At 39.4% G+C, this 26,769-nt stretch overlaps 1 protein-coding gene across 6 annotated transcripts in view; it reads right to left on the bottom strand.

Annotated features, from left to right (window-relative positions):
- Nucleotides 1–26,769, bottom strand: part of TOX3 (TOX high mobility group box family member 3) — a 106,260-nt gene that overhangs the window by 23,823 nt on the left and 55,668 nt on the right. For 3 of the 6 annotated variants that reach the window (XM_038531062.1, XM_038531059.1, XM_038531057.1), the window contains exons 2-3: nucleotides 6,181–6,246; nucleotides 1,621–1,875 (exon numbers count right to left, since the gene is read on the bottom strand). In XM_038531062.1, coding sequence (XP_038386990.1) covers nucleotides 1,621–1,875; nucleotides 6,181–6,225 — 300 coding nt within the window. In that variant the 5' untranslated portion in view covers nucleotides 6,226–6,246. The remainder of the gene's footprint in view (nucleotides 1–1,620; nucleotides 1,876–6,180; nucleotides 6,247–26,769) is intronic. The other 3 variants (XM_038531063.1, XM_038531060.1, XM_038531058.1) reach the window with 1 other exon arrangement.

Raw genomic sequence — 26,769 nt, 5'->3', positions numbered from 1 at the left:
CATAATTATTTTATGATTCCATCTTTAGTTCTTTCCAATATAGTAAATTCAATTGACCATGAAATGAAATTTCATAGTCAAAATGCCTCCTTTACACTTTTTTATAGCAGCAATAACAGTTTTATAGCTTTAAGGCAAGGTAATTCATCAGATGTTTAATTTAAAGGCAGATTCTTATATTATTAATAAATATTTACCAATTTAATAAAATACACATTTTAGCATGCATTATATGGTCTTTTAACTATTTCTGCAACTTCAATGAGCTCGCTGAGCATCTATGAATAATGGTGAACCCTGATAAACTCCCCTGGTGACTAAATATCCTTTTTATTTTTATGCTTTTCTAGGCACAACGCTGCAAGCCTGACTTGGAGAAACAGAGGACAGAACCCTTCATTCCAGTGTCAAAGGGACAAAAATGTAAGAAAGTCCACAGGAAACAATTATTTGTGATGGTGAGGAACATTTATGAATACTTAATGACCATTTCCCGACTGTTCACTGCATTCTTTTCTGACAAAAAAAATAAAAATAAAAATAAAATCCCTGATGTTCAGCTCCAACACAAAAGATCACAAGCAAAGAAAATTATGTTGCCACAATCCTATTTGGGAAAGTAATCTTATATTTCAGAGAGCACGCTGAATCTTTGCACCGCTAATCCACTACATATTTTGCAATCATCTGTTGTTATCTGGGGAATTAACAATGAAACCAATAAACATCACTGGCATGGTCCTAATGTGCAGAGAAATATGTAAACAAGCAATAGGATTTGTTTTTTGTTATACCAACACATCTGTTTCATTTTATCAGGGTTAAAAAAAAAAGCCCTATAAACTATTAATCTTGTTTTAAGATGTCTGCTTATACCTCACCTAGATAGACACAAATGTATTATATACTATGATGGGGGAAAAAAAAAACAATCCCAGCAGAAGACTTTAAAATACTTAAGCAGATTTACTCTGGTGATTGCTGACTATAATTGCACACTAAGAAAAATAGAACCAAAATTATTGCATTAGTGATCTTGGCTCTCTAGAGTGCCTTATTCCATGTTTATGACAATAAATAACACAATTAGGTATATTTCACACAATAACCCACTCTCTATTTTCCTCTGCTGGCTAGGAGCAATTATTCTTTTTTCCCTTTCTCCGTATCACAGTTTGATATTTCATTTGAGGTAGGAGCAAATCATGTATCATAGACATTATGTTATAATCCAACAAATGCAAAAGACCTAGGTACCCAGTAAGGGCCTCCATTTCTAAAATCTCTCCTGGGCAAACTTTCCACTCAAGTACATCTTTGTGTTAAACCAAAGCCAAGAGAAGATTGGCTACTTCCAAATCAATGATTCAGGTTTGTTGAAAATTATTTCAAATCAGAAGGATCTTATTGGGTCATCCATCCTCCAACGGGGTTGCTGATGGTCATCAACCAACCCATAACCCTCTTCTCCCTGCATTTAAATGGCACGAGGAGGAACAATCCTCAGATCCATCGGTAAATAGGGGAGAAGCCCATTCCGGACCACGAATTCTCAGGTCTTTACCATAAGAAGTGCAAATGATTAAAAAAACACTTTCAAGCAATAAATGTAGTGCCTACCATATGCAATCCACTGCTATGAAGCACACCATCTTGTTCCACAAGATTTCTTGAGATTGTAATGGAAGGAAGATCCAGGCTTTGAGGGGGAAACTGGGGTGTGAATTCACTTCCTTGGGAAGGCAATGGATCGCTGAGGCCTTGAAAGGGCAGAAGAACATCGGGCATGCCCAAGGCAGGGTCTGATTCTGGAGGAGGTGTGATAGGGGGAATTTCAAACTCCTCATCCCCGAGGCTTGGTGTATGGAATGTCTGCTAAAAGGAAACAAAATATAGTTATTTTCATATTCTGTTCCTCTGTTTTATTTCTCCTTGGAGGGAAAAAGAAAGATTTTGCATAAAAACACTGCATAGCTACACCAAATATTTATTTCTCAAATGAAAACATCTTAAACACAGATTTCCATATATAAAGTTTTGCTGATCATTCTGATTAAAGATTTAAGTCTCATTATCATATGGTTTTAATGGAGTATCAGTATTAACAGTTTTTTAATGCGTACTTAATTAGCAACATCTGTCTTTGTTGTTAGTTGGAGCATCAGCGACATTAGATTTGGCTATATAACAAATTGCCACTTTATTGATATGTTAGCGAAACAGCTCAAACCGCTTACATTATCCACATGCTTCATAAAATGCTGACGATTTTGTGGTGCACACACACAACATTAATCCAGAAGTGAACATTACACATATTTACTTTCTGCCACAACATATAAAACAAGTAATATTAAATTTGTAGTTTGCTTTTTTAATTTCCTTATCGGTATATTCCCAAGTGCAGTGAACACTTCTATGGAAATTGTTACGGTTTGTAATACAAAATTTTATATAAGGAGTATCAGTGCATATATTAAAAGGTCCCAGTGTTTTTATTTAAACTATAAGGAGAGTTATTTTCTTTTATGACGATCTTAATACGTATTTATCAGAACACTTCTGGCAGTCTTCAACTCTGAAAGACTATCCACAGGGGCGCCTGGGTGGCTCAGTGGGTTAAGTGTCCAACTCTTGATCTTAGCTCAGGTCTTGATCTCAAGGTCTTGAGTTCAAGCCCCACCTACTGTGGAGCCCACTTAAAACCAAACCAAACCACAACAACAAAAGACTATCTACAGAATGAGCACAGAGATACACTGATAGAGATGTACTAGTAACTCCATTGATGTTGCTCACTTACTTAGACAAGTGTTACTTCTCAAGACCTAAGCAAATAATGTACTACTTGGATGTAAATCAGGGCCGCCATGTTCTACTACACTAACCACCTTTCTTAAAATAGAACTTGGATTTTGAGGAGAGAGCAGGTCAATATCTAGGATATTCTAGTGAGGTGAAGGAGTCATATTTTTTTGTTCTAGCTCAGAGGATCAAAGTTATAGTGCATTATTAGTAGCATTTTTTAAAGAATTAACTGGTGCAAGGTAATTTGAACCTGCTACAATTGGTTAAGAGAATGAATTAAGAACTACAAACCATCATTCTTCAAACTATTAATGATGCTATAACTTAATAACCACTTGCGAGAGAATAGAAACAAACTCAGAGAAAGAAAAACAAAACAAAACAAACAAACCATTCCTTGTATCTAGAACCTGTCAACTGCTAATTGCATCTTACCAGAAATAAAGAGGTCACAAGTTATGGCTGGCTATGGTGGGACCAGTGAACATCTTGAAGTTCCTAGCAGATTCAATATATGCAAAACATTATAGCATAAAAACATATTTAAAAGCTAGAATGAAGTATTAGATTCTTTGACATATTTATTCTAATCCTGACCCCCAAAAGATGTCAATGTCTTATGATGGTACCCCAAGTTCTCAAACACAAAGGGATGGATTGGCCACAAACATGGTTGGCTAATGAACATAACCCTATGGCTGCATTTGCCGTTACTTTGGCACTAATGTGGTCTAGTAACAGATGCAACTGTAATTTGTGACTCATTTGCTACCCCATTACTGCTTAATGAAATCTAACATATCACATTAACAATACGGATAAACACTCATTCTTGATATGTGGCATTTGGCTGTTTTCATTACCACTGTAATTAACACTTGAAATATTATTTCAATAAATATTTAAAGTACTTTAAAAATGGTCAGGGTAATCATGACACAGACAGAAAACATAAAGCAAATGTGTGAATTTCAAACTCAGAGTATCCTAGTCCCCGTGGTGTTATCTACAGGGCAATATCTATGTGAAGGGAATTGGTTTCAGGCACAATTTCGACTTTACAGCATTCAAACCTAAAGTCTTCCTGAATTAGTTTGCACTCATTAAAATGTTAAAAAACCAAATAAATTTACTTTTAATGCAATGATTGGGAAATTAGGCACATGCTATAATGTGGTGCATTAACATTTACTTGGGCTTTATTTTTTGTTCAAGAAAAGATGTACGGCAAAATCATTGTGTAAGATTAGCTCTTAAACTCTACCATAAAGCAGGTCTTATGCTAGGCGGTCAAAACTAAGGAGGCTTTCGATTTTATTTTTGTTAAGGAACAGAGAGATGTCTTATGTATAATAGGTCCCTATGGTGTAATTTTTTTAAAAAACAAATTAATTTTAAGGGAAGAATCGAGTATGTTACTATAGCATAACCTAATAAAACAATAAAACATTCTAATAAATAACCAAGAGAATGCTAAAATCTTAAACCACTTTTAAAGAGAGGTAATATATGAACTATAAAGTTAAGCATTCCTTAGAGAAAAAAGTAACCCCAAACACTGGATATATCTGAGATTATAAAATAACCACATATGGCACCACCAACAAAAAAATACACAGACTTTTTGCAACTCTGGCATACGACCAATATCAGGTTAATCATTTAGAGTCTATAATGATTACTTTTTACAGATATTGACTCTTCAGTGTTTACCTTGAACATGTTAAAATAGTATGTACATGGTTAAATACCATCTGTACTGAAATGTTCAAAACATTTGTTCCTTTTGATAAAAATGCAAATCTGGAGAACTGTTGTATCAACATATAACAGCCAATGTCTGACACGGTGAATTATCACAGCTGGAATTAAATTGTCTCTGAACAGCTGCTGGCAGTAGAGCTTTCATCAATGTTTGATTCAAATGTAGGGAAAAAATCCTACAGAATGAAACATCATGTTGTCCTTACAGATGGGGTTTGTGTTCATTATCACAAACAACACAGCAGCTAGTGCCAGACAATATCCCTTATCTAAGCCGTCTTCTTGGTGAGAGAGAGGATGGTCACTGTAAAAATGATTAATCTACGAATACCCTTAATTCTTGATTCCTCATTTTTTCTAATAATTTCTCAAAGTTAATTTCTTTCGTACCACTTGCTTCCCTGTACCAAGATCATTTACAAAGCCATTATGATTTTCATCCTCTGGGGTCAAGCTAGTTCAGTTTCCTATATTTGAATGTATTTGGAAAATGAAGACTTTTGATTACGGGAACCCCAAGAGGAAATATCCCATTTGGACCAATTTCACCTGTGTGTTCTTGTTTTAAAATCTGAAATCTCACGGTTTGCCTTTTTTTTTTTAAGGAAACTGTTTTCCTCATCTAATCAAGATCAGGGTTTTTCTGAAGGGCAGGCCAATGAGCCCGGGCCACAGCCGTTAAAGTCAGTAAACAGGGAATGTAGTAGAAACAGCAACAAGACCTTTGTTCCATCTGTGCCGGGACACTGTAGACCGACCCAGGGCCCAGGTGATGCTGCCTCTGGAGTCCACCCCCCAGTTTTCCCTGCCATGCCAACCAAGCCTTGGAGCATATCCTCTCATTCATTCGTTCTGTATTATATTCATTGAACACCTACTATGTGCCGGGCACTGTAACAAGCTGTGGGGATCTAACAAGAAAACAAAACACTCACTTCACATCACTGTCACTGAAGACCCAAGAAACTATAATACTATTTTGCCACCTTATCTCCCAAACCATGGCATCTTTTTTTTTTTTTTTTTTTTTTTTATTTATGATAGTCACAGAGAGAGAGAGAGGCACAGAGACACAGGCAGAGGGAGAAGCAGGCTCCATGCACCGGGAGCCCGACGTGGGATTCGATCCCGGGTCTCCAGGATCGCGCCCTGGGCCAAAGGCAGGCGCCAAACCGCTGCGCCACCCAGGGATCCCCAAACCATGGCATCTTAATGAAAGTATCCCCAGAGCTAGGTGAAGTTGAAATATTTTCTATTGAAAGTCACTTCCACCCCAGCTTTAAAAATAACCACTCAGTTTGCTCAGATACCAATTTGGCTAGATGGATTTTATGTATTTTCTTACATATTTACTTTCGTTTGCATACATATCTCTTTCCATTAAGAGACGTGTGTGAATTACTAACAGTTTGTAACAGCCTCCAGACAAGTGATAGACTTGTCAGGTCATTTTCTTTTCCAAAAGGTTTTTCTCATTTCTCCTCCAGAGTCGTTACCTTGCACCACATAAGAGAGATAAATTCGATGCTTTGCTTTTCCCTTCAAGCCTTTTAAAATGATCTAAACGACACACAAAACATGAACCGACATATGAAGATAGACACCTACCTCACTGGCTGCAAAGAAAGCATTGTTTGCCTCAGCCATGTTCATGTAATTATTGTTACTCCCAAACTGAAAGAAAACAGATTGTTTTATGTTAATATGCAGAAAGATCAAGAATCCTGGTGGTTTACTTAATACTGGAATGGGATTTGGCAAGAATGCTGGTGTCATGAGATAAAAGAGTGGTTTTCCTCAGACCAAACGTGAACTGTGACAGAGGTTTTGTGCTACATGCTGTCGGCTGCTTCTTTCAGAAAACAGAGCACAGAGTTAAGCTAACTTGATAATTCTGGAAAATGGTGGTGTTTCTCATCAAGACTGGCAACAAAGGGAGACAATTACAAACAGTTGGCCAACTGGTCACGTGTGGGTGTGGTTTGTTCAACTGGCATTTGTCAGAAGGTGGAAGGCCAAGTTCCCAAGAAAATCACCTTGACACATTTTTTAGAGCATGTTGGGATTTCATAGCGTACTTTCCAGGAACAGATGTCACAAGTGTGGGGAGGTTAAAATGTGAAATAAAGGGAATGGAATTCAATTCTCAGGACTCAAATTCTATTTTCTCGTGAATGGGGTGTGGCATGAATATAAATAAATAATGAGACTAAAGAATATTTTTTTAAATCTCCAAACAGAGTTGAAAACGATATCTATATCCATCAGAGCTGTTGAAAACAGTGATATTTAATCTCCCAATGTAACATTAAGTGCAAAGAGGTTTAAAAAATAAGCAGGATCCAATGAACACGGCAATTTTTATTTAATTCCCTAACACAATAGCCCATTCATACCATCACAAATAAGACTGTATCAGCATTTCAGACATAAGCTCTTTACTGCTACAGACCTGTTATCAAAATGTAAAACTTGGATTTTGCCAGAAATGTATTTTCAGGTTCAGATGGTATATGTAGGCACATTTTGTTGCTTTAAACATTTTGTTATCAGTCTGGCAATATGGAAGGGCTCTGTGAGCATAATTATTTGGAGCTGTATTATTTTCACCATTTTTAAATGGTAAACGAATGCCCTTCTTTTTATAATGTGTATTGTTTCCTTCCTTCAGTGCATCAAATGACACACAGCTTTGGTCTCCAAAGGGTGAAATGTATATATCCATTCTCTAATATAAATAGAGCTAGTTAATTATTTAAAGTAAAAGGCATAACTTTCCCAAGGAGAGAGAGAGTGAGAGAAATACAGATACACAGACAGACAAATGCAGAGAATAAACATAGACACATAGATATGGAAGACCCACATAATCCTCCTCTCAGCAAACACAACACTCATTTCCAGGGGGCTCTCGGCCCCTGACTCTGAACCTGTAAGATTCGTGCACAGAAGTGGGACTGACATGCTACACTTTATCATGTCAGGGATCCAAGAACTGAGCAGGATTTACACGAAAGGCTCTAATGGCTCCGGAGTGCGGCTATGGTCTACAGAAGCAAAATCCCACCCTGTAAAACGACCCCTAAATACATACTCACACAATGAGCCCTCAGATTCATTTGGATAAACATCTTTATAAGGATTTCTGAAAGATGTATTTGTTAGCACTTGAGAAAGACCTGTATCTAGTTTCTCTGAAGGCATGTGATAGAAAAAAGACGTGTGGGGGTGGTTTCACCAATGTACACTTATCTCTGAACTCATCAAGGTGCAAACGTGATATATGTACAGTGTGTTGTACACCATCATATCCCACTAAAATGGTTTAAAAGTTTTTATTTTAAAAAGATTTACATATTCATGAGAGATACACACAGAGGCAGAGACACAGGCAGAGGGAGAAGCAGGCTCCCTTCGAGGAGCCTGATGTGACACTCGATCCCAGGATCCCGGGATCACTACCTGAGCTGAAGGCAGAGGCTCAACCACTGAGCCACCCAGGCGCTCCTAAAAATAATTTTAAAATTAAGCAAGATACATATGTGAGCAGGTGCACACGCATGGGCAAGGCCCACATACACATATTTTCTCCATTTTTCTACAATGTTCATTATATGTAAGAAAAAGCATAGGTTTCTGTCTCGGAATTTTCTGTGAATGAATGATTCTAGGATAAAAATCTCAGGTCTCCATTCCGAATGTTGTTTTTGGGTACTTATGAGAACCTGGGTCATGCTGTGCATTCCGGGCACCCACCCTGCCTCCCCAAAATGCCTGGGCAGCCTGCATCCCAGCGTTAGCGTTATTTAAATGTAGGTTTTGTTGGTGAATTAGAAATCCATTTAAGGAAAGCAGCTCATTATCAGAGAGTATTTTTTTAAGATTAAACTCACTTATTATCTAATAGCACCTAAAACAACAAAGAAAAATAAAATGGCTATTAAAGTAAGGGCCTAAACAATTCAAAAAACAAATTAAGCTTAGAGTGAAATAAGAACTGGGTTAGAAATCCTCTTCTGAACAGTTAGTATGCGAATGTAATTACTGAAGAAACTACAGCTAATCAGCTGTGAATTGTATCCATTAATTAGTATTTGCCCTGGAGAAATGAGAAAAATCAGTAACAACGCTGGCACCGCAGTGCGCTGATGAGCCACGCGCCCGCCGCGCTGCATTTAGTCAAGCAGGTGGCTCCAGTGGTCCACGTAATTTGAAAAGCTCTCACCTGAAGTACCGAGCTGGAATTACAAAGCACTCCTTGCATATCTTTTGTATCTATATCAGGCCTTAATTAATGGCTTTTAATTTGGAAACACTTGGTGATCAGGCGGGAACAGTTATAAATCATTTCAAATAGAAGCCAAGGTTTCTGTGCAGTTGGGGGTAAAAATATGCCCTTCAAAGGTGGCCTCAAATATTGACTTGCGTGGGGAACAGTCTTTTCTCCCTGCACAGGTGGTTGGGCCTCTGGTGTAGTGTGGGAGGGGTAGCTAGATAAGATGTAGGGTGTCCAGTTAAATTTCAAATAAACAACTTTGTTTCAAGTATAAGTATGTCCCACACACTATTTGGGATATACTTATCCTTTAAAAAAGAGCATTCTCTATTTATCTGTGGTTCAACTACAACTGGGTATGGTGTGTTTTTACTTGCTAACTTTGGCAGCGTGGTTAAATGGATCAGGATGAAAGGGATGCCACTTTCCATTTGATTTACCTTAGCTGGTAACGCTAGCTTAATTTAATTTGTTTTATTTTAAAATGTGACCTATGAATCCTCCTTTACTCGTTTTGTGTACGAACAGATCTGATTCTGAGAGAAAAAGTGATCCTTTGGGGCAGATCTCTAATATAATGACCTCAGAACAATTAACTTTAACTGAATTGTGTACAATTAAATTTGCTTTATGTTCTGAGAGACAGTGACATCGGTAAACACAATATATTACAAAAACTCCCCAGCTCCATGAGGGCAAAGGACTTTAATTGTGTTCACTGCTGTCTCCCCCAAAACCAACAACAATGCCGGGCATATTATGAGCACTCCAACGTTTGTTGAAGTGGGGGGAGGGGTTAAAAAGGTTGATCCCATTTGTAACTTCAGTGTCTTGTAATCACACATCTTAACTGGAACAATTTTGTCACTTCTTTTTTTAGATGATATCAAGAATGATAATGATAGTAATAATTATAAACCCTGAGAAATTATTTACCTTTTCCAACTATGACTAAATGTAATTTATTTTCCCCCAGAACAAGTTAGAAAAAAAAAATCATTATTATCCCTATTTTATAGATAAACAGACTGAGGCTTCTAGGGGTTAATGCCCCATATCATAGATGTAAACATGGGAGCCTGGCATCCCTCTTGCCTCACAATATGTATCACTATGTTCTGATAACCATAAAACCTTGATTATTTCACTCAGTGATCAATTCAATGTTAAGACTATTTTTATCAATCTGACCCAAGGCTAGAATTTCACAGGAGGTATTTCCAGGTACCTCAGACTAGGAGAATGCTTCTCAAGAAAAAGAATTTCAAAAAAAAAAAAAAAAAAGAAAAAGAATTTCAAGGCCCATAAGTTTGAGAAAGGCTGCAGACCACCTCCCCTCTTTGATGAGTTACAGAGCCTGCTGCACTCAGTTAAATGTTCTGAGAAGTCCTGCAGCTCATTCATTCGGCAAACGTTTATTTATGCACCTACTGTGTGAAAGGCACTGTGCTAGGCACTGACCACAAAATGGTAAGAAAGATGGCAAAGTTCCTATCTGGATAGAGTTTACATTTTTCTTTAAGTGGGAGATAGTAAACCTCCCTCTTCCCCCTAGAGTTGCCATGGGACACTTCTTTGGGTTTCCCCCACAGCAGTCTATGGGAACACTCTGGAAAACCTTGTTCCACAGCCTTTATTGACAATGTTCCTTTATTTCCCCTGAATCCTTACCAAAGTCAGTATCCTCATTTTGTACCAAGGTAAAGTTTACACATTTGGCAATTCACCTAAATAAGAATTTCTAAATTAAGCATTTGGGTCATCTTAATTTGGCTAATTTCTAAACTTTCTAGATGGTAGCTCTCCACTGATGTTCCTTCGAAGATCCCCTAACTCGACCAATATATGGTTTTTAATGTGATTTCAGGAATTGAAACAAAGTATTTCAAAACAATCAATGAACATCGGGTGAAAGAGTTTACCTAGCGCAAAGAGCATATAAAGACATTATGAAAGAAAGAGGCCAATTCCAACTGTTTCAAAGAGCTTATATATTGGGGGAATGGTCACTACGAGGCAGGGGCATTTATAAGTACACTGGTGATGATCGGTCCTTTCCACTTTGATAGGCTCTAATAGATGTGATCCCCAAAGATATAATCCCCAAAGATATAATTATAAAGCAGAACTAAATTACTCTGCATGTCGAACTTCTGTATCTTAATAATTTCACAAAAGAACATCTTCATTGTACTTAGAGGTAGATTTGCTTTTGCTGCTTGATGAATAATTACAGCTTTGGCAAATACAATTTATGAAGGACATCAATTAAAAAGGAGCATTGCAGGATTTCTAAAAAAAATTATTAAAGACCATCGTGTTCATGGCCTGTCTAACCGTGTGAAGTGCCAAAGTAAATTAATGGAGATTGTTAATTCTAGCTTGTCCAGCAAAAGGCTTGGAAGAAAGTAGAGCAGCACAGACAAAAACCCATCTGTAATCACAAGACGAATACTTCAGCTTGATGAATCCACACAACATCATTTTCACTGAAATTATTTTGACACCCATGTGAAGAATTGTATAGGCTTCTAATAAAGCAGCATTAACTACAAGGTATCAAACAGCTAAATGGCACAAATTTAATCCTTAAAAAAAAGATAATCCCTCGAATTCTCTTTTCTTTTTTCCCATTAGATTTGTTAGCAGACACCATCTAATTTGATGCCTCAGTAAGGACATCTGTCAAGTTGCTTACACAAATGAACTGTGCCATCATGGATCAAGTGTGCCAAGCATGGTCACATGGTAAGAAGGCCATGCCGCAAAGTTCACACACTCTCAAAGGCTCTGCTAACTACCCCATGGAAAAGAACTTACCAGCGATAATCAAGTTTTAACCATGTTCAGCAGTGGTAATCTGTTTCAAGATATAGAGCCCAAAAGAGTGAATGCAAGCCCAGGATAGCAGGTGACAATACTGGGGATACTGGGGATTCTCAGGGGTCGATCTGGAGTGCCACATCGGGAACAAAGAATGATGTCGTGAGTAAAGACAGTCTGTACCAAAGGTTATGGGTTCGACAACAGCCTGGAAACAAACTGCAAACAGTGGACTAGGACATATAATTAGCAGAAGATACCCGCACACACATACTTCTGCTAATTACGTATATACAATTATATACAAAGAGAGGATTATGTACACACATATGTGTAATTATACACATACATATACATATGCGCACATATATTAACAGGTTCAAATATAAAGCAGGATTTCTTTTAAGAAAATAAACTTTCAAAAATATTATTTGCCTTTCCATATGCTAAAAACTCCTAGATAATTATCTCCCCCGTGCCAGACTCCTCTATCCAACTGCCTACAGCATTTGCATTTGGATGTCAATAGGCGGCTCGATCATATGCACAAAACTGAATTCCTCAGCTTCTCCCCAGACCCGCTCCACCCACAGCCTTCCCCATCTCCTTTGATTGGAGAGATGACTCACTTCCGGGTGATTCAGGCCAAAAAATCATTCTGGAATCCACTCCTCCTCCCTTCCCCCGTCAAATCATCAAAGATTCCATTGGCTCATCTTAAGTTACGCCCCCACAGCTGATCATTTTGTCACCCAGGCCCAAGTCACCCATCCCCTCCTGGGTCACCGTGGTCACCTCCTAGCAGTCCTGCTGGCTCTACCATACTGTCCACCAGTCTCTTCTCAGCACAGACCTGAAGAGATCCCTTGAAAACCCAGGTCATATCCCATCTCTCATCTGCATAAAACTTTCTGTGGCCTTCTATTCTCTCAGGGAAGAAGCCAAGACTCACAATGGCCCTGGTTTCTTCTCTGACCCTTGGCCAATGTTTCCATCCCTGCTTATCCTACCCTAACCCTGCTAGCTTCCATTGCTCCTCGAAGACCTCAGACACATTTCAACTGCAGGGCTTTCGTACCAGCTGGTTCCTCTACCTGAACTGTCATTCTCGGCCACCTCCTCAGGGCTCGCTCACTTCTCTCCTTTGGGGCCTTTACTCAGTTGTCACCTTCTGTCTACCCTATAAAATGTCTTTGCAGCCCTCTTCCTCCTCCAGCACTTTCTACTGCTCCTCCCCGTTTTGATTTTTTTCGGTAACACTTTTCCACGTAACATATTTATTGTCTTTCTCCCCCAACTAGAATGTAAATTTAATGAGGATAAGCATGTGTTACACTGTTTACATTGACGTCCCAGTGCCAAGAAGAAAGCTTGATAAATAGTAGGTGTTCAACAAATCTGTATTGAGTGAAAGAACAAATAAACTGATTTCTGGAATGGGAAATGCTGCTATGCAGAACTGCTCTCCAAGCACAGTATACACACTTGAACTTTAAGCCAAAAGGAGAAACCAAGCATCTATCACCACAGGTCCTAGCGTGAAGAACTACACCTCTGGGAGAGAAGTGGTAATAAGAAAGAATTCTATATGCTAATAAAATTAATATTTTAAATGTTAGGGATGCTTAGCTTGAAAAAAAAAAAAGCTTTATTCTAGAAAATGCACTAACCCTTTTATAGAAGATATAGAGGCCTGGGTGGGTGAGGTTGGAGTGTGAAGTAGGGGTGCCTTGTGGTTGAAAACACGCTGCAGGAACCATACTGATTCTGGCCTGTAGATGTAGAGTCCAGAGAAGAGAAAGCTAATAATCTTACATCAAGGGGGCAAGAATCTGAGTATTCAATTTGACAGCTGATTTTTTTTTCTAATTTAAAATACTGTTGTTTTTTTTTAAAAAAGTGTTTGCTTTATAGGCTGGGCCAGAGTTCTTCAAAGTGTGGTGCTAGGGACCAGTCATTAACCAGATGCCTGTTAAAAATGAAGATTATTTGATTCCCCAAAGTTTACTGTGTCAGAATCTCTAGGCAGTGGGGCCCTAAAAATCTGGTATTTTTAACTAGGTTCTCAGGAACTCAAGGAGACACTAATATTTGAAAACTACCAGCCTTGTTATTTTAGACTAACATGGAGGTTTCTTTTTTTTTAAACAAACCTTTCCATACGCCCAATGATGATCTCATTGAAATGCTGATGTAGCATGAGCTGTTTTATTTAGAGCAATAAAGCCTCGGCTCAATTATTTCCAATCTCTTCTTACCATTGTCACTTACAGGAAACTGTAAATGTCCGTGAGGTGACCATCAGCCCCTCTCCCACCCTCATGTTCTAGAAGGAAGGATGGGAACATCTTAGGTTGGACCAATTAGGGAATACAAGTTCCACTATTAGTTTTCTCAACAAGTTCTGTGGACCCACACAAGGAACAACAATGCCTAAACATATGGACTCTACCCAAACACGGAGGCCTTTGGATTTTCATGATCTGGACACATTTGAGTCTGTAAATTGCATAACCATCTGGACTAGTTAGAGGTGGCAAGGAAAAAAAAAAACCCACAACACCCTCTCAAACCCAACTGCACTTGTTTAATATCAGAAAAACAAATAAAGCAGAGGAGAGGATCCTAAGCTTCCCAAATTAAGTTTTCTTTTTAACAAAAATGGAGCAATCTTTGGGACTGGCCCAGCATCACCAGTATTCAAAGAATGAGGAAAGAAAGACCCGATTTGTCTTAAACGCACACCAACAGAAATAAGCCAGTGGTAATACATATGTGGCTAAGGGGCCGCATCTTTGGTGTAATTCTGGTTTCTTTCTCCTTCCCCCCAAAAGCCTTACAAACCCCGAACCCAGCGCCAATTAGATGCCAACTAATAGGATACATGTGGGGAATATACCTAACCTTTCCAAAGACAGCAAGAGATAGAAGATACTCCTGTTGTTTTTAAGGGCTGTCAACCCAGTTAGGGTGATCGAGAAAAATCATTTCTAAACATAAGGGCCAAGTCACGGAGCAATGCTGACAAATGATACGCACATTTGGAAGAACCACGTGGGAATGGCCACTCTGAGAACAAGTCTCGAATCAAGGAAGGAGAAAGGAGGAGGGGATGTCCCTGGTGGAGGGAACAGAGTGTGCAAAGCTGCAGACCTAAGTATGCACAGGCTTCATTCAAAGAACAAAGAAGAGACCTTGTGGCTGCAGGTAGGTGCCATTACTGAGAGAGGGGGAGGTAGGCTGGGGGACGTAATGGGCAGCCGGGCTCTGGAGAGCCCTGAAGAGCAGGAGAGTTTTACTCTTCAAAGAGCTCCAATGGCTTCTCACTGCTATTTAGAGCACAACCCAAGTTTCTGTGTGATCTGGCTGCCAGTTGCTTCTCCAAACTCCCTCCTCACTAAGTCCCAACCACATGCCCCTGACTACTCCTCACTTTCTTCTCTGGGCCTTTGTACCTACTGTCCTCCTGACCTGGCCACTCTCCCCTCTCTCCTTACTTTATGTAGGTTTCTGCTTAATGACTGGTCACATGTGGTTTCCTCTGGCCCTAGGACAACGGGTGGTCTGTGGTATGGAGGTACTCAGTAAATATTTGTTGACTGTGTGAGTGAAGGAAGGAACCAGAGAGATCCGAGTTCAAATTCCAGTTCTGTTACTTATAAGCTGGATATGATCCGGTAAGTTGCTGCATGTTACCACTCTGAATTTCTGGGTTTTTTTGTTTTTGTTTTTGTTTTTATTTATTTCTGAGGACTGAAGAATAGAGCTCTGGGGGACTGGGCTGTGTAAAAAGTGAGATGACACAGTCCTTCCCCCCTCGACCCACAAATGGTCTTCTATGGAAGAGGCACTTGGTAAATGTCATAAAGTTTGAGAGTGAGGAGCCTGGAAAGCTAGGAATTTGATAATCTGAGAAAAATAAATGGGTCACGGAAGTATTTTATGTAGTATTTATTAAGTGCCTATAATACAAAAGAGATAATGATGGATACTGGTAAAAAAAATATGTAAGACGCAGACTCCACATGACAGGTGCTACTGTATATGGAAATATGCAAAGCATTCCCCATGAAAAGTCAGCAGAAGATTTCAGAGAAGAGGAGCCATTTGAGTGGGGCCTTGGAGGATATGTAGGAGCTTGCCTGTGAGACAAGACCATCATGGTAGAGAAAACTACTTGGGCAAAGGCCTAATGTCATAGAAGTGGGCTGGCCAACCACAAGATGGGGAGCCAAGCCTTCTTGGCAGAGAGGGCAGAAGGAGGTTGAAACAGGAGGCAGCAAGTAGAGTATACTTTGGAGAGTTTTGGCTCGAACATGCTGTAGGGATAAAAGGAGACTCGCACATGTTTGTCGGGGGAGGGAAGGCCAAACACAAAAGTGAGGGAAGGTCAGCTAACAATAAGCAGAAGATAAGAGTCAGAGTATAACTTCCAGAAAGTAAGACTAATGTCTGTTCTGTGTATTTTCTATTGTTTCCGGCAAACTGTGGGCATCTTTTATATCATGACAACAACTTGTAAAACAGATATGCTCGGTCTTTTCTGGTTTCTTGAAAAATCACTGAAATGATAGCTAAGTTATTACTCTGGATGGGAAAGGTGGCCACTTTCTTTGGTGTCAGCATGAGAACCAGAAAGACCCTGGCCCCCAAAGTTTCAACAGTCACATGCAGATTTCTAGGACCAGTAGCACATCACCGGGGTTTAGAAAGGGTTGGGTCTCATGGTAAGTTCTTTTTTTTTTTTTTAAGATTTTATTTATTTATTCATGACATACACAGAGAGAGAGAGAGACAGAGAGGCAGAGACACAGGCAGAGGGAGAAGCAGGCTCCATGCAGGGAGCCCAACGTGGGACTCGATCCCAGGTCTCCAAGATCACACCCCAAGCCGAAGGCGGCGCTAAACTGCTGAGCCACCAGGGCTGCCCGGTAAGTTCTAATATCCTTGGGAGGAATAACAACTTAGCTCTCCCTTGTCATGGGCACTTTGGTGTGAATTCGTCTATAGGAAATAGATCCACTGATGTGCACAGTGGGTATCATCTGCAAGGATGGTCAGGAAGTGCCTTGGAAAAGTCTTTCTTGGCACCACCTGCCCCTGCCTCTGCCCCTACACCTCCTCCCCACCCTGCCAGCTGCGCTGAGTTCCCCTGCATCAAGCAACAAGGCAGTCTACGCATCACTCTGCACTGTGCTCAAGTGATCTACTTCTACATCCATCTCCCTTGAGGGCAGAGGCTGTAAAAGTCTCATTGGCCACTGCAGCACCATAGCCAGGCACATAGTAGGTACTCAACTGATGAGGCAGTGCTTCGGGGGCAAGATCGGGGGTACTTCCGATTGGCAGCTTGAGTGGGTTTCAAAATGTGTAACTAAGCCAGTTATTTTTCTGTACACGTGATACAGTCCACATTGAATTCAGGTGAACCACTGTTACGGTTTGCCGAAGTACCGCCAAGTCTTAAAACAAAACAGAAAGGGAAAATCAGAGAAGATAAAATCAAGAGTTATTTTCCTCCTACTTCCAGATTCTGTGGTTCACGCTGCAAATGACTAAGGACCTCAGAGACTTTCCACTGAAAACAAACTTTAAGGTCTCTAATGATGTGACCTATTTATACCGAATACCCTTAGTAAGTCTCCTGGGCTGCACTCCTTGCACACCATATGAAATTTCAAATGTAAAAAAGGAACAACAAATGAAGCCAAATACCCCTCAGTTTTTTTAAATGAAAATGTTTTAACCAATGACAGCATTTCTTGAGTTCAATAACTAAATTCTACTGACCAATGGTAAAACACACACTCTCTAAATTCAATTGGTCCCGTAATTATGATTTATCATGAATTCTTTCTTTTTTTTTTTTTTATCATGAATTCTTTCAAAACATCCATGACTTTATAATGGGTCTTCTGTTCTTTGATCTCTAAAGTATAAAATGTTGTGCTCTTAAAGTATATCGCGTTCAGGTGCCTATAACAAATATGCTAACACAGACATGCAGATAAAGCCATAGATGTGGATATGCAGATAGAAGCAGTGGTATGCAGATCACAGACTCTCAACCACAAGCAATTCTGCCCCTCAAGGGACATTTGATAATGCCTGAAGAGAGTTTTAGCTGTCATGACTAGAGGGTGCTTCTGGCATCTGGTGGGTAAAAGCCAGGGATGTTGCTACACTTCCTACCATGCACACGGCAGCTCTCACAATAAAGAATTAACCTGTCCAAAACGTCAACAGTACCAAGACTGAGAAACCCTGATATAGATCAATCTGTACATTAAGCATAAACAAAAGATATTCCAAGTATTTTAAAAATAAATATTACAGGATTATTGTTTCTGCACTATCCAAACACCATCAGTGGTCTTTCTTCAGGAGGGCATTATGCTGACTTTGGATAGATCTACTTACAAGATTACTGCCTGCCATCAAGGATCACTTAAATGTGTTTCAAATATGTATCAACTAGTTGGTTGTCAGCTAGGAAGCTTTTCCATGTACATAAATACTCAGTTGCTTTTTGTTGTTGTTCCTGTTGCAAATAAATCAAGAAGTAGAAAGAGTGTAACATGTTATTCTAAGGCAAGCATTTAAAAAAGAGTAACAGGGCAGCCCCAGTGGCGCAGAGGTTTAGTGCCGCCTGCAGCCTGGGGTGTGATCCTGGAGACCCCGGATCCAGTCCCGCGTTGGGCTTCCTGCATGGAGCCTGCTTCTCCCTCTGCCTGTGTCTCTGCCTCTCTCTCGCTCTCTCTGAATGAATAAATAAATAAATCTTGAAAATAAAAAATAAAAAAAAATTAAAAAGAGTAACAAAACCATATATCCTTCCTGAAGAATTGTGAGTTCATGTGTTTGTTTTCCAGTCTCAATCATATTTGATAAACCAAATGCTGCAAGCCTACTTAACTCAAAAACCATCAGTGATAAGAAGACCTCAAACAGATATAATATACAATCATTTTAATGATTCATATCTATTAACTCACATCTATTATTTCCAAAAGTTTAAGGAAAAGTCTCAACTACTTGTTAAGAATGAGAATATAAGAAACTACTGGCACTGTCCTGGCTACTGATGCATGGCTGGGCTAGAGTTTTATAGCATGGTGGCAGAGAGCTTTTGCTCATACTGCAAGAAAATCTCGACTACATACATCTTTCTATGATTTTATGATTGCCCGAATTCTGTGGGGACAACTTTTACCAGATGGGTGATCATACAGCTTTCATTGGTTTTCTGTATCCTACCTGCTATGTTTGTTTTTTTAATCTAAAATCTTTTACTAGGAGAGGGCTCACACAAGACTCTAAATCCCACTTCTGATAAGGTCTTGGGGCAGGAGGGAGGAAAATTTTCATTCCTTCTAACCAGCTATTCCAAAATCTGTAATTTAAGATTTCATAATGTGTTTACTTTAAAAAGAGAGGGGTTTTTTCCCCCTAGACCTATATTTTTAATTACTTTGAGTATGAGGCTAATGGTTTCTTAAACATAACCATAAAATAAAAAAAAAACCTTCAAAGTGGTGGCTGTTGACTTTCATCTTGAAGACAAATAACGGAACTCAGTCAAGATGTCAATGTTAATCTGGTGTATAGCTCAAGCTTATTTTAGCATTTTATATAAAATAATCATGAATTTAAGTATTCCTAAATAAAGGAGGCATTTTATTCTTAGAAGCCCACAAAGTCGCTGTATATTAATACAGTCAAGATTACCTTAACATTTCCTTGCATGAATTTAAAGAGATGTGATTATACAGCAATTTGTAAGCAGCTCTTCTTAAAACATATATCAAATTTTACGCACTTCAGCAAAATCTCAATTCTATTCCAGTGGAGTGACTCAACGATATGAAGGAAAATTGTATGAAGCTGTAAATGCAAAAGTGACCAAAAATGAGGGAAAACAGATGCAAAAAATTCTTAAAACCATCATAAAAGGATGTTAGTGAGGCTGCTTTTTAAGCTAAAGACAGTTTATGAATACTTTCTAAAAAACTGCCCCACCCTCTTGATACACTCCAGTTAAAATGCAACGTATCTGGGGAGGAAATTTTTGCTTAGGAACTTTACTACAAAAGGACAAACCCTTTAGCTTTAAAATAAAATGTTAGCGCCTTTTTATAGTGACTCTTCTACAAAGTGCACACATTACCAACCTGTACTGACTCCATTTATTCCTAGAAAGAGATTTTTTTTCCTCATTGCTACTAGTGGAAGAATATATATGGCACAAAGGAAAAATTGCTACACATTTCCCAGTGCTGGTTAATAACTGAGGGAAAAAGTAAGATCCATCTATAAAACCTATCTATAAATTTCTTCGGCCTTCATAAAAATGTTAGAGGTATGATCTTTTTTTTTTTTTAAAGAACTGCAGCTGCTTTCATATCAAGATTAATATTGAAAACAAACCCTGTATAATAGGGCCCCCTGGGATAAGTAACAGATTCCATGAGGGGTGTCCATCTGCTACTGGCCATAAGCTATTCCCTTCCCCATCGGGCTGTGGAAACACTCCATACCAAAAATAAGCGCTCACAGAAAGACCATGCCCTCAAAAGCCATGCTTATTGCCCAAACTGTTTCACTCTTAGGTTTTAATAACTTTCATAAGGTGATAAAGAGATGAAGCTGAATATCCTAATGAACAACTGGGAGGGGAGGAAGTACATACAGAAGAAAATTCAATGTAAAAGATCAGATTTCCCCAATGGGAAAATAAACCCTCCGGATAACAGGAAATATATTAAGTCAAAGTTCTTGACTCTGGCAATGACCAGAAGAGAAGAGCAGATCAAATACAGAGGGTTCATCTCTTTCCAGCCTCAAATAATTACAAACTTGCCTCGTATACCTTGTGAAAATGAGGAAATCTCCACGTGCCTATGCATCTCTTGCTGGGCAAAGTTGATTATTTTATTTTATTTTATTATTTTATTTTATTTTATTATTTTATTTTATTTTAATTTAATTTTATTTTATTTTATTTTTTCAAAGTTGATTTTAAAGTGGCTTCCTCTACTGGTCAGGGCATTTTTGAAAACAAGAAAAGTGACTTAACCAAAGAGACAAGATTCCATTTCTACTGGCAGAACCCGAAGTTCATGCTTTATGTGGTCACCTGGAACTCTATAAAGCGTCACTCTGACAAATATTGACCAAGGAATCCTCATCCTGCTCTTGAGAAATGTGATTAATGAAAGGTTCAGATAATAACAGGGACCTTCACTAAGTAGCAGTAGTTCTGAAGTGGAAAATGTATCTCTGACATGAAACACAACGTAATAGATTTTAAATGGAGCCTAACTTTCATCAAATCTTATGGACTCCAGGAATCTGCAGAGAAACTTCACGTACTAGGCGAGGTCTTTCTAAGAGTTTAACTGCGTCAAATATAAACATTCTAGAAAGGTTGGATGTCTCAAATTTATTGATTTTATTTTAAACAGTTCTGAAGTGGTTTTAATGACATCGGAAAATGGGCATGATATAAACACCATGATTCAAAACCACACACAGCATGATATAATTTTTCTTCTTTTATTTTTGTAAGCCTTCTAAAATTAGTACCTACTAGTTCTGTAATCAGAAAAACACATTTACAATGGAACTGCACAGGATTTCCCTAATCCCTATCAGCCTAAAGCATGTAAGTAAATAAAAATCCTGAAAAATAAAAAAACAGCAATGATCAATTTTTACTGTTCATTCATTTATACTCATTCTAACAACAAATATATTCCGATAATATCTACATTGCCAGGCAGCCTGCTGAAGTATTAAATATACAATATGAGCCAAAAAAAGTCCCTGTCTTCATGGAGCACATAGCCCTGAGCAGGGAAATAAGAGAGTAATCAAATGATTATAGAAATATATGGTGAGGGGCACCTGAGTAGCTCAGTTGGTTAAACATCCAACTCTTGATTTTGGCTCAGGTCATGATCTTGTGGGTTTTGAGACTGAGCCCTGTGCTGTGTGTGGACTTTGCTTAAGATTTTCTTTCTGCCCTTCCCCACCCCTCTCTCTCCTTCTCTAAAAATGAATGAATGAAAGAAACAAAGAAAGATGTGGTGAAATGTCACCTGTGAAGTTTGCCATGAAGAAAGACATAGGGTGCGGAATGGATTAGAATAGGTGCTGGTAACACAGCTAGGAAAATAATCCAATGGACCAGATGAGAGATGATGGCAGCCTGAACTAAGGAGATAATGGCAGGGGTGAGGAGAAAATTAAGGAGTGAATAGAGTCCCAGGATTTTGACCCTAGACTTGAAGAATTGAGAGGGGAGAGCGAATAGGGGCTATCAAGGAAGACAGCTAGATTTGGAGCTTGCAAAACTTGATACAAGGCAATGTCATTCATTGTCTTGGGGGAAAGGGGCTGAATCATGGGCCCATTTTAAATGTTTTGGGATTGAGGCACCAAGAGATGCCTGTAGTTTCAGGGAAAGGTGTAGAATAGAGATTGTGTGTGTGTGTGTGTGTGTGTGTGTGTGCGTGAGAGAGAGAGAGAGAGAGAGATGTGCAGATGTTCAATGAAGCCAGGAACATGAATGAGACGAAGGAGAGAGACCCTACAGGGTGGGGCCAGTGGAGGCCAAAGGCAGAGCCCGGAGGAACTGGAGTGTTAAATAACCTGGATGTAGATCCAGTAAAGGAGCTTGTTAAAGTGACAAGGATTGTAGAAGCAGCTTAGAGAGGGCAGTACTCCTCATGTCAGAAGACTCCAGGAAGAAGATGGGGATGAGTGATGTTAAATATTGAGACACTCAAAGTACGAGGAGGCTGAAGTGCATCTGTTTGTGTTAGTGACACCAAGACACTTCTCCATTCACACAAAGCCCAGAACCGAAACCAATCAAAGAGAGGGACAGGACTCTAGGCCCTCAAGGAATAGTGAAAGACAGACAGACAGACAGACTTGCAACACAGAATCATATCCAAAAAAACCTCAGATACTGAACTCCAGGTTTGTTGGGAGAAGAGAAAAGTGGAGGAGCAAAAAGGCATTCTGTGGCTAGGGACAAATGACACATACAGGTGGCCCCTGAACAATATGGGGGTTTAGGGGCAGTGGCCTCCATGCTGTCAAAAATCCATGTATAACTTTAATTCCCCCCAAAAGTTTAACTACTGACAGCTTACTGTTGACCAGAAGGCTTACTGACAACATAAGCACATATTTGCATGTCACCGCTATTACATATTCTTACAATACACAGCAAGCTAGAGAAAAGAAAATGTTACTAGGAAAATCATAAGGAAGAGAAAATACATTTATTTACCCAGAACATCCACATATACGTGGACCCATGAAATTCAAACTTGCATTGTTTCAGGGTCAACTGTATAAACAAAATGTGAATAGCCATCTTGAGTTCCTGTTGATTATGGAAGAAAAGATAGTAAGCAATTACGGCCCTTCACGTATAAATTATCCCACAATAAATAAACAAAAGTTGAAAAATCTCTGTAAAGGAAGCTTCCTTAGAACAAATGGACGAAAAGATTTTCTTAACGCAGAGATGTACCTTTTGGGATTAGTGAAATGGCCTCACTCGCCTATGAACTGAGTGCTAAATGTTCCAGAAACTGGTTGGTTTCTGGTGGTAGTAAGCACAGGGCCACACAGTGGTCACACCTCTACCTCATATCCCTCCCTCCTTCCCCAACGCCTGAATCATCAGGGGCCATTGAACCAGCTGAGTTACAGATCACAAAAAAAGAAAAAGAAAAGGACATCCCCTTCATCATGAATGGTGCAAAAGAGAGTTAAACCAGCCTTCCCAGTACCCTTTCACTGGTAGGAAAAGGACATATATACTAAAAGGTATTACAGGTAGACTCCAACCTCAAGACTGAATTCTAATCTAGGGAACAATTCAAAATTAAACACCCATGTACTGAATAAGAAATCTCTCTTCTCCAGTTTTACTGACACCCACACTTTAAGTATGAGGAACTTCCAGATGTGTTCAGAGAAAAACGATAACCACTAGAAGAAACAGGATTAAAAGCACAGTCTCTGTCTTTGGGACACCTGTAAGCTAGAAACTGCCACTGTCAGGTGTCTTCTCAATATTGTTTTAAAAACAAGAGGATCAGACTAGCTTTTATAGTTCAAGTTAAGGCAGGAAATAGTAACTGGACATTTGAGGAAATTTCTCATAAAATCTGAAACCATTCCTCACAAAGCAATTTGGTTTTGGTGAATGTTGATGTCGGGGCTCTTTTAAACTGTCTGGGAGGCAAAGTGAATTCTTACAAGTCTACAATTTTTAGAACCAAAGACTTAATAGCTAAGAAAATATGGAAATAAATTCTCAAAGGAAAAAGAAAAAATTGATGATTAACAGGGAAAAGTGAATTCCACCCTCCCCATTCTGATGTCAGCTCTATCTAGTAAGCAGAAGATAAACTTCCACGTCCCCAGACTTGAGCAACTAACTAAACTTTCTCTATTGTGGCCTCCTGGGATATATTTTCTGCCTAGAACATACCCCCACCTACTACCCATCTGAAATGCTTCTTCCCACCCCCATTCCTACACACCCTTGCCCACAGCTAAGGGCCTCCAGTCGAAATTCCTTTCATTCATCCTGGCGCAGAGCAAACACCTCCTCAGGCAGACACCCTTCTCAGCTCAGGCCACCAGGGTTGCTGTCTCCTTCTTTCACATCTTCAAAGCCCTTCCTTCCTATCTCTTTTATGGCACTCAGCATGTGCTGATAATACGGAATTCCTCCTATGCTTCACCCCACCACCCACATCCCCCACCACACTGGAAGCTTCTTAAGGGCAAGGACCATCTTGTCCCACAGAACTCTTTTTGCAGGACTAACTATCCACAGAAGGGCCACAGTTAAGTGTTTGGATTTATCTTTTCATTCTCCATGAACCTTTTTTTTTTTTAAGTGTTAGAGGAAATACCAGCTGAAGACAAAAAAAAAAAAAAAATGAAGGTCATGAAAGTAAAACATAACAAGGAAGAGGGATTCAAGTCTTAACATTATATTATCTGGATTCCAGGAAATAGACCCCCCCTTTCAATGGTCTGCAAATCTACAACAATTGACTCAATTATTCAACAAAGGTGTACCGAGCTTTCATTATGGAATATATAAATAGATACACACACACATAGATGTACACACAAAGGATTAAAATAAGCCTTGGAGACATGAGCACCAATAATATGTATGTCCCAACAGGCATGATCTATCTCTTTATTATTAGGTTTCTGATCTCAGCAGAGCCCCTATGAGCACTCAGCAATCCCTAGTAACTCTTCCTATTCATTTCCTAGCACAGCTCTACCAAACCTCTCCTCCGTCCCCTCCCCTCTTTCCTCCAGCATTCTCTCCCATCCTCCTCTAAAGAACTTAGCTCCTTACTGAGAAATACAAAGGCCATCAGTTGAATTCTTCACCTGTCACCCCAAAATCAGCACCTTAAATCATCCTTCTCCTTCCCTTTGCCAAGAAAAACATGTTCTTCCAACTGCTACTCTAAATCCCACCCCCATCTACATGTGCTCCATCAATTCACCTTTCTCAGCCCACTGCTTTCTCCCTCAACTTACAGAAATGTTCCAACCCTGTTCATTCTGGGAATGGGGGGAAGTGGGGGAAAAACACTGAGACCAGTGAGTCCCTCCGAAATTAGTTATCACCTCCATCCCCCATCCCTACTCACTGGCTCCATTCTCCCACCTTGAGCTTTCATTCACCCCCTAACCCTCTTGCAATCAGTCTTCTGTTTAATGAACCGCTGTCATTAAGTCCACTGCGGACTCCTAATTACCAAATCCCATTGACACTTCCCCACAGTGTCCCAGTCTCAGATGATCACTTTTCCTCCTCTGACACTTTCAACCATTCCTTTTTACAAAAAGAGTATTTTCACTTGGAAACAGTTACTCTCAGACAGTTTTCTTATCCCCCTGAAGACTTCTCAGTTTCTTCTTCACACATGCTCTGATAATTCATCACGTCCGATGTGTCAACCACCACTAGCTCTCCAGTCTAAATAGCAGTCATTGCACTGAGTTACAATTTTCCAACTCCTTCTGCATTATCACCATGCGTGTCTTACCAACAACTCCAAGTCAACAGACCCAACTCAGCTTTTCTTTATCAATCCTCTGCTTTTCTGTATCAGTTGCAGACAAGTTCCCCTCAAAGAACCCCACCACTCACCATCAGTTATATTTTCTATCCAAAATATGATCCTTTCTCTCAACTTCCATGAAAGGTCATTCAGCTAGTCATCTGGCCAGCTACAAACACATACACACACCTTTCACATTGTTCTTCTAATGGTATTGCCAATCCCAGGCAGCCCTTGAATTCCAGTTCAGATTTGATTCCCTCTAATCCATGTCTGGAGTTAACCTTTCTTTCAATTTATCTTCCAAATAACCTTTTTATTACATTGTAAAACCAAATGGATAATACTGAATAGTATGGCTAACAGAAAAAGCATTTCTCACCCCCACCTTATACACCATTTCAATATTTTCGCATAATGCTTTCTCATCTTTTTCTGTCTTTCCTCTCTATGGTGTAAGTCTTTAAAATAAAAATTGGGACCAAAGTGGATATTTAATACTTTCTAAGCTGAAAGATATTCCTCAACCATTTTCCTCACTGTTACCTTCTAAGATGTGATTTTTAATAGCCACATGGTGTGCCAAGGCATGGGCATGGCATAATTCACATCATTGGTGCTCAGTAGGGTTAGCCTTCCAGAATGGAAATCTCATCACATGTGTCCTTGTGGGGCTTAAAGTCCTTCAAATGCTGCCCACAGCTTACTGATCACAAGCTCTTCCTCAGTAGGGCAAAAAGGTCATTCAACAAATGGACCTCACCTTATCTATACAGGCTCATTCCCTACCTTTCCCCTCCCTCGCTGTCAACCTCACCCCCTCTACTCCCATGATCCTTCACTTCTCCTAGAAGTGCTCTCTCCTCCTACTATCCAATTGTGACAGGTTTTGCTGTCAAGACACCTGGGCTGCCTTTCACACTGAGTAAGACTCTTTGTCCTTTTCCCTTATTAGTCTGTGAGCCGCTCTGT

The sequence above is a fragment of the Canis lupus genome, chromosome 2 (assembly GCF_011100685.1).
Source record: "Canis lupus familiaris isolate Mischka breed German Shepherd chromosome 2, alternate assembly UU_Cfam_GSD_1.0, whole genome shotgun sequence".
NCBI lineage: Eukaryota > Metazoa > Chordata > Mammalia > Carnivora > Canidae > Canis > Canis lupus.
This window is presented reverse-complemented; position numbering and strand designations above follow the sequence as displayed.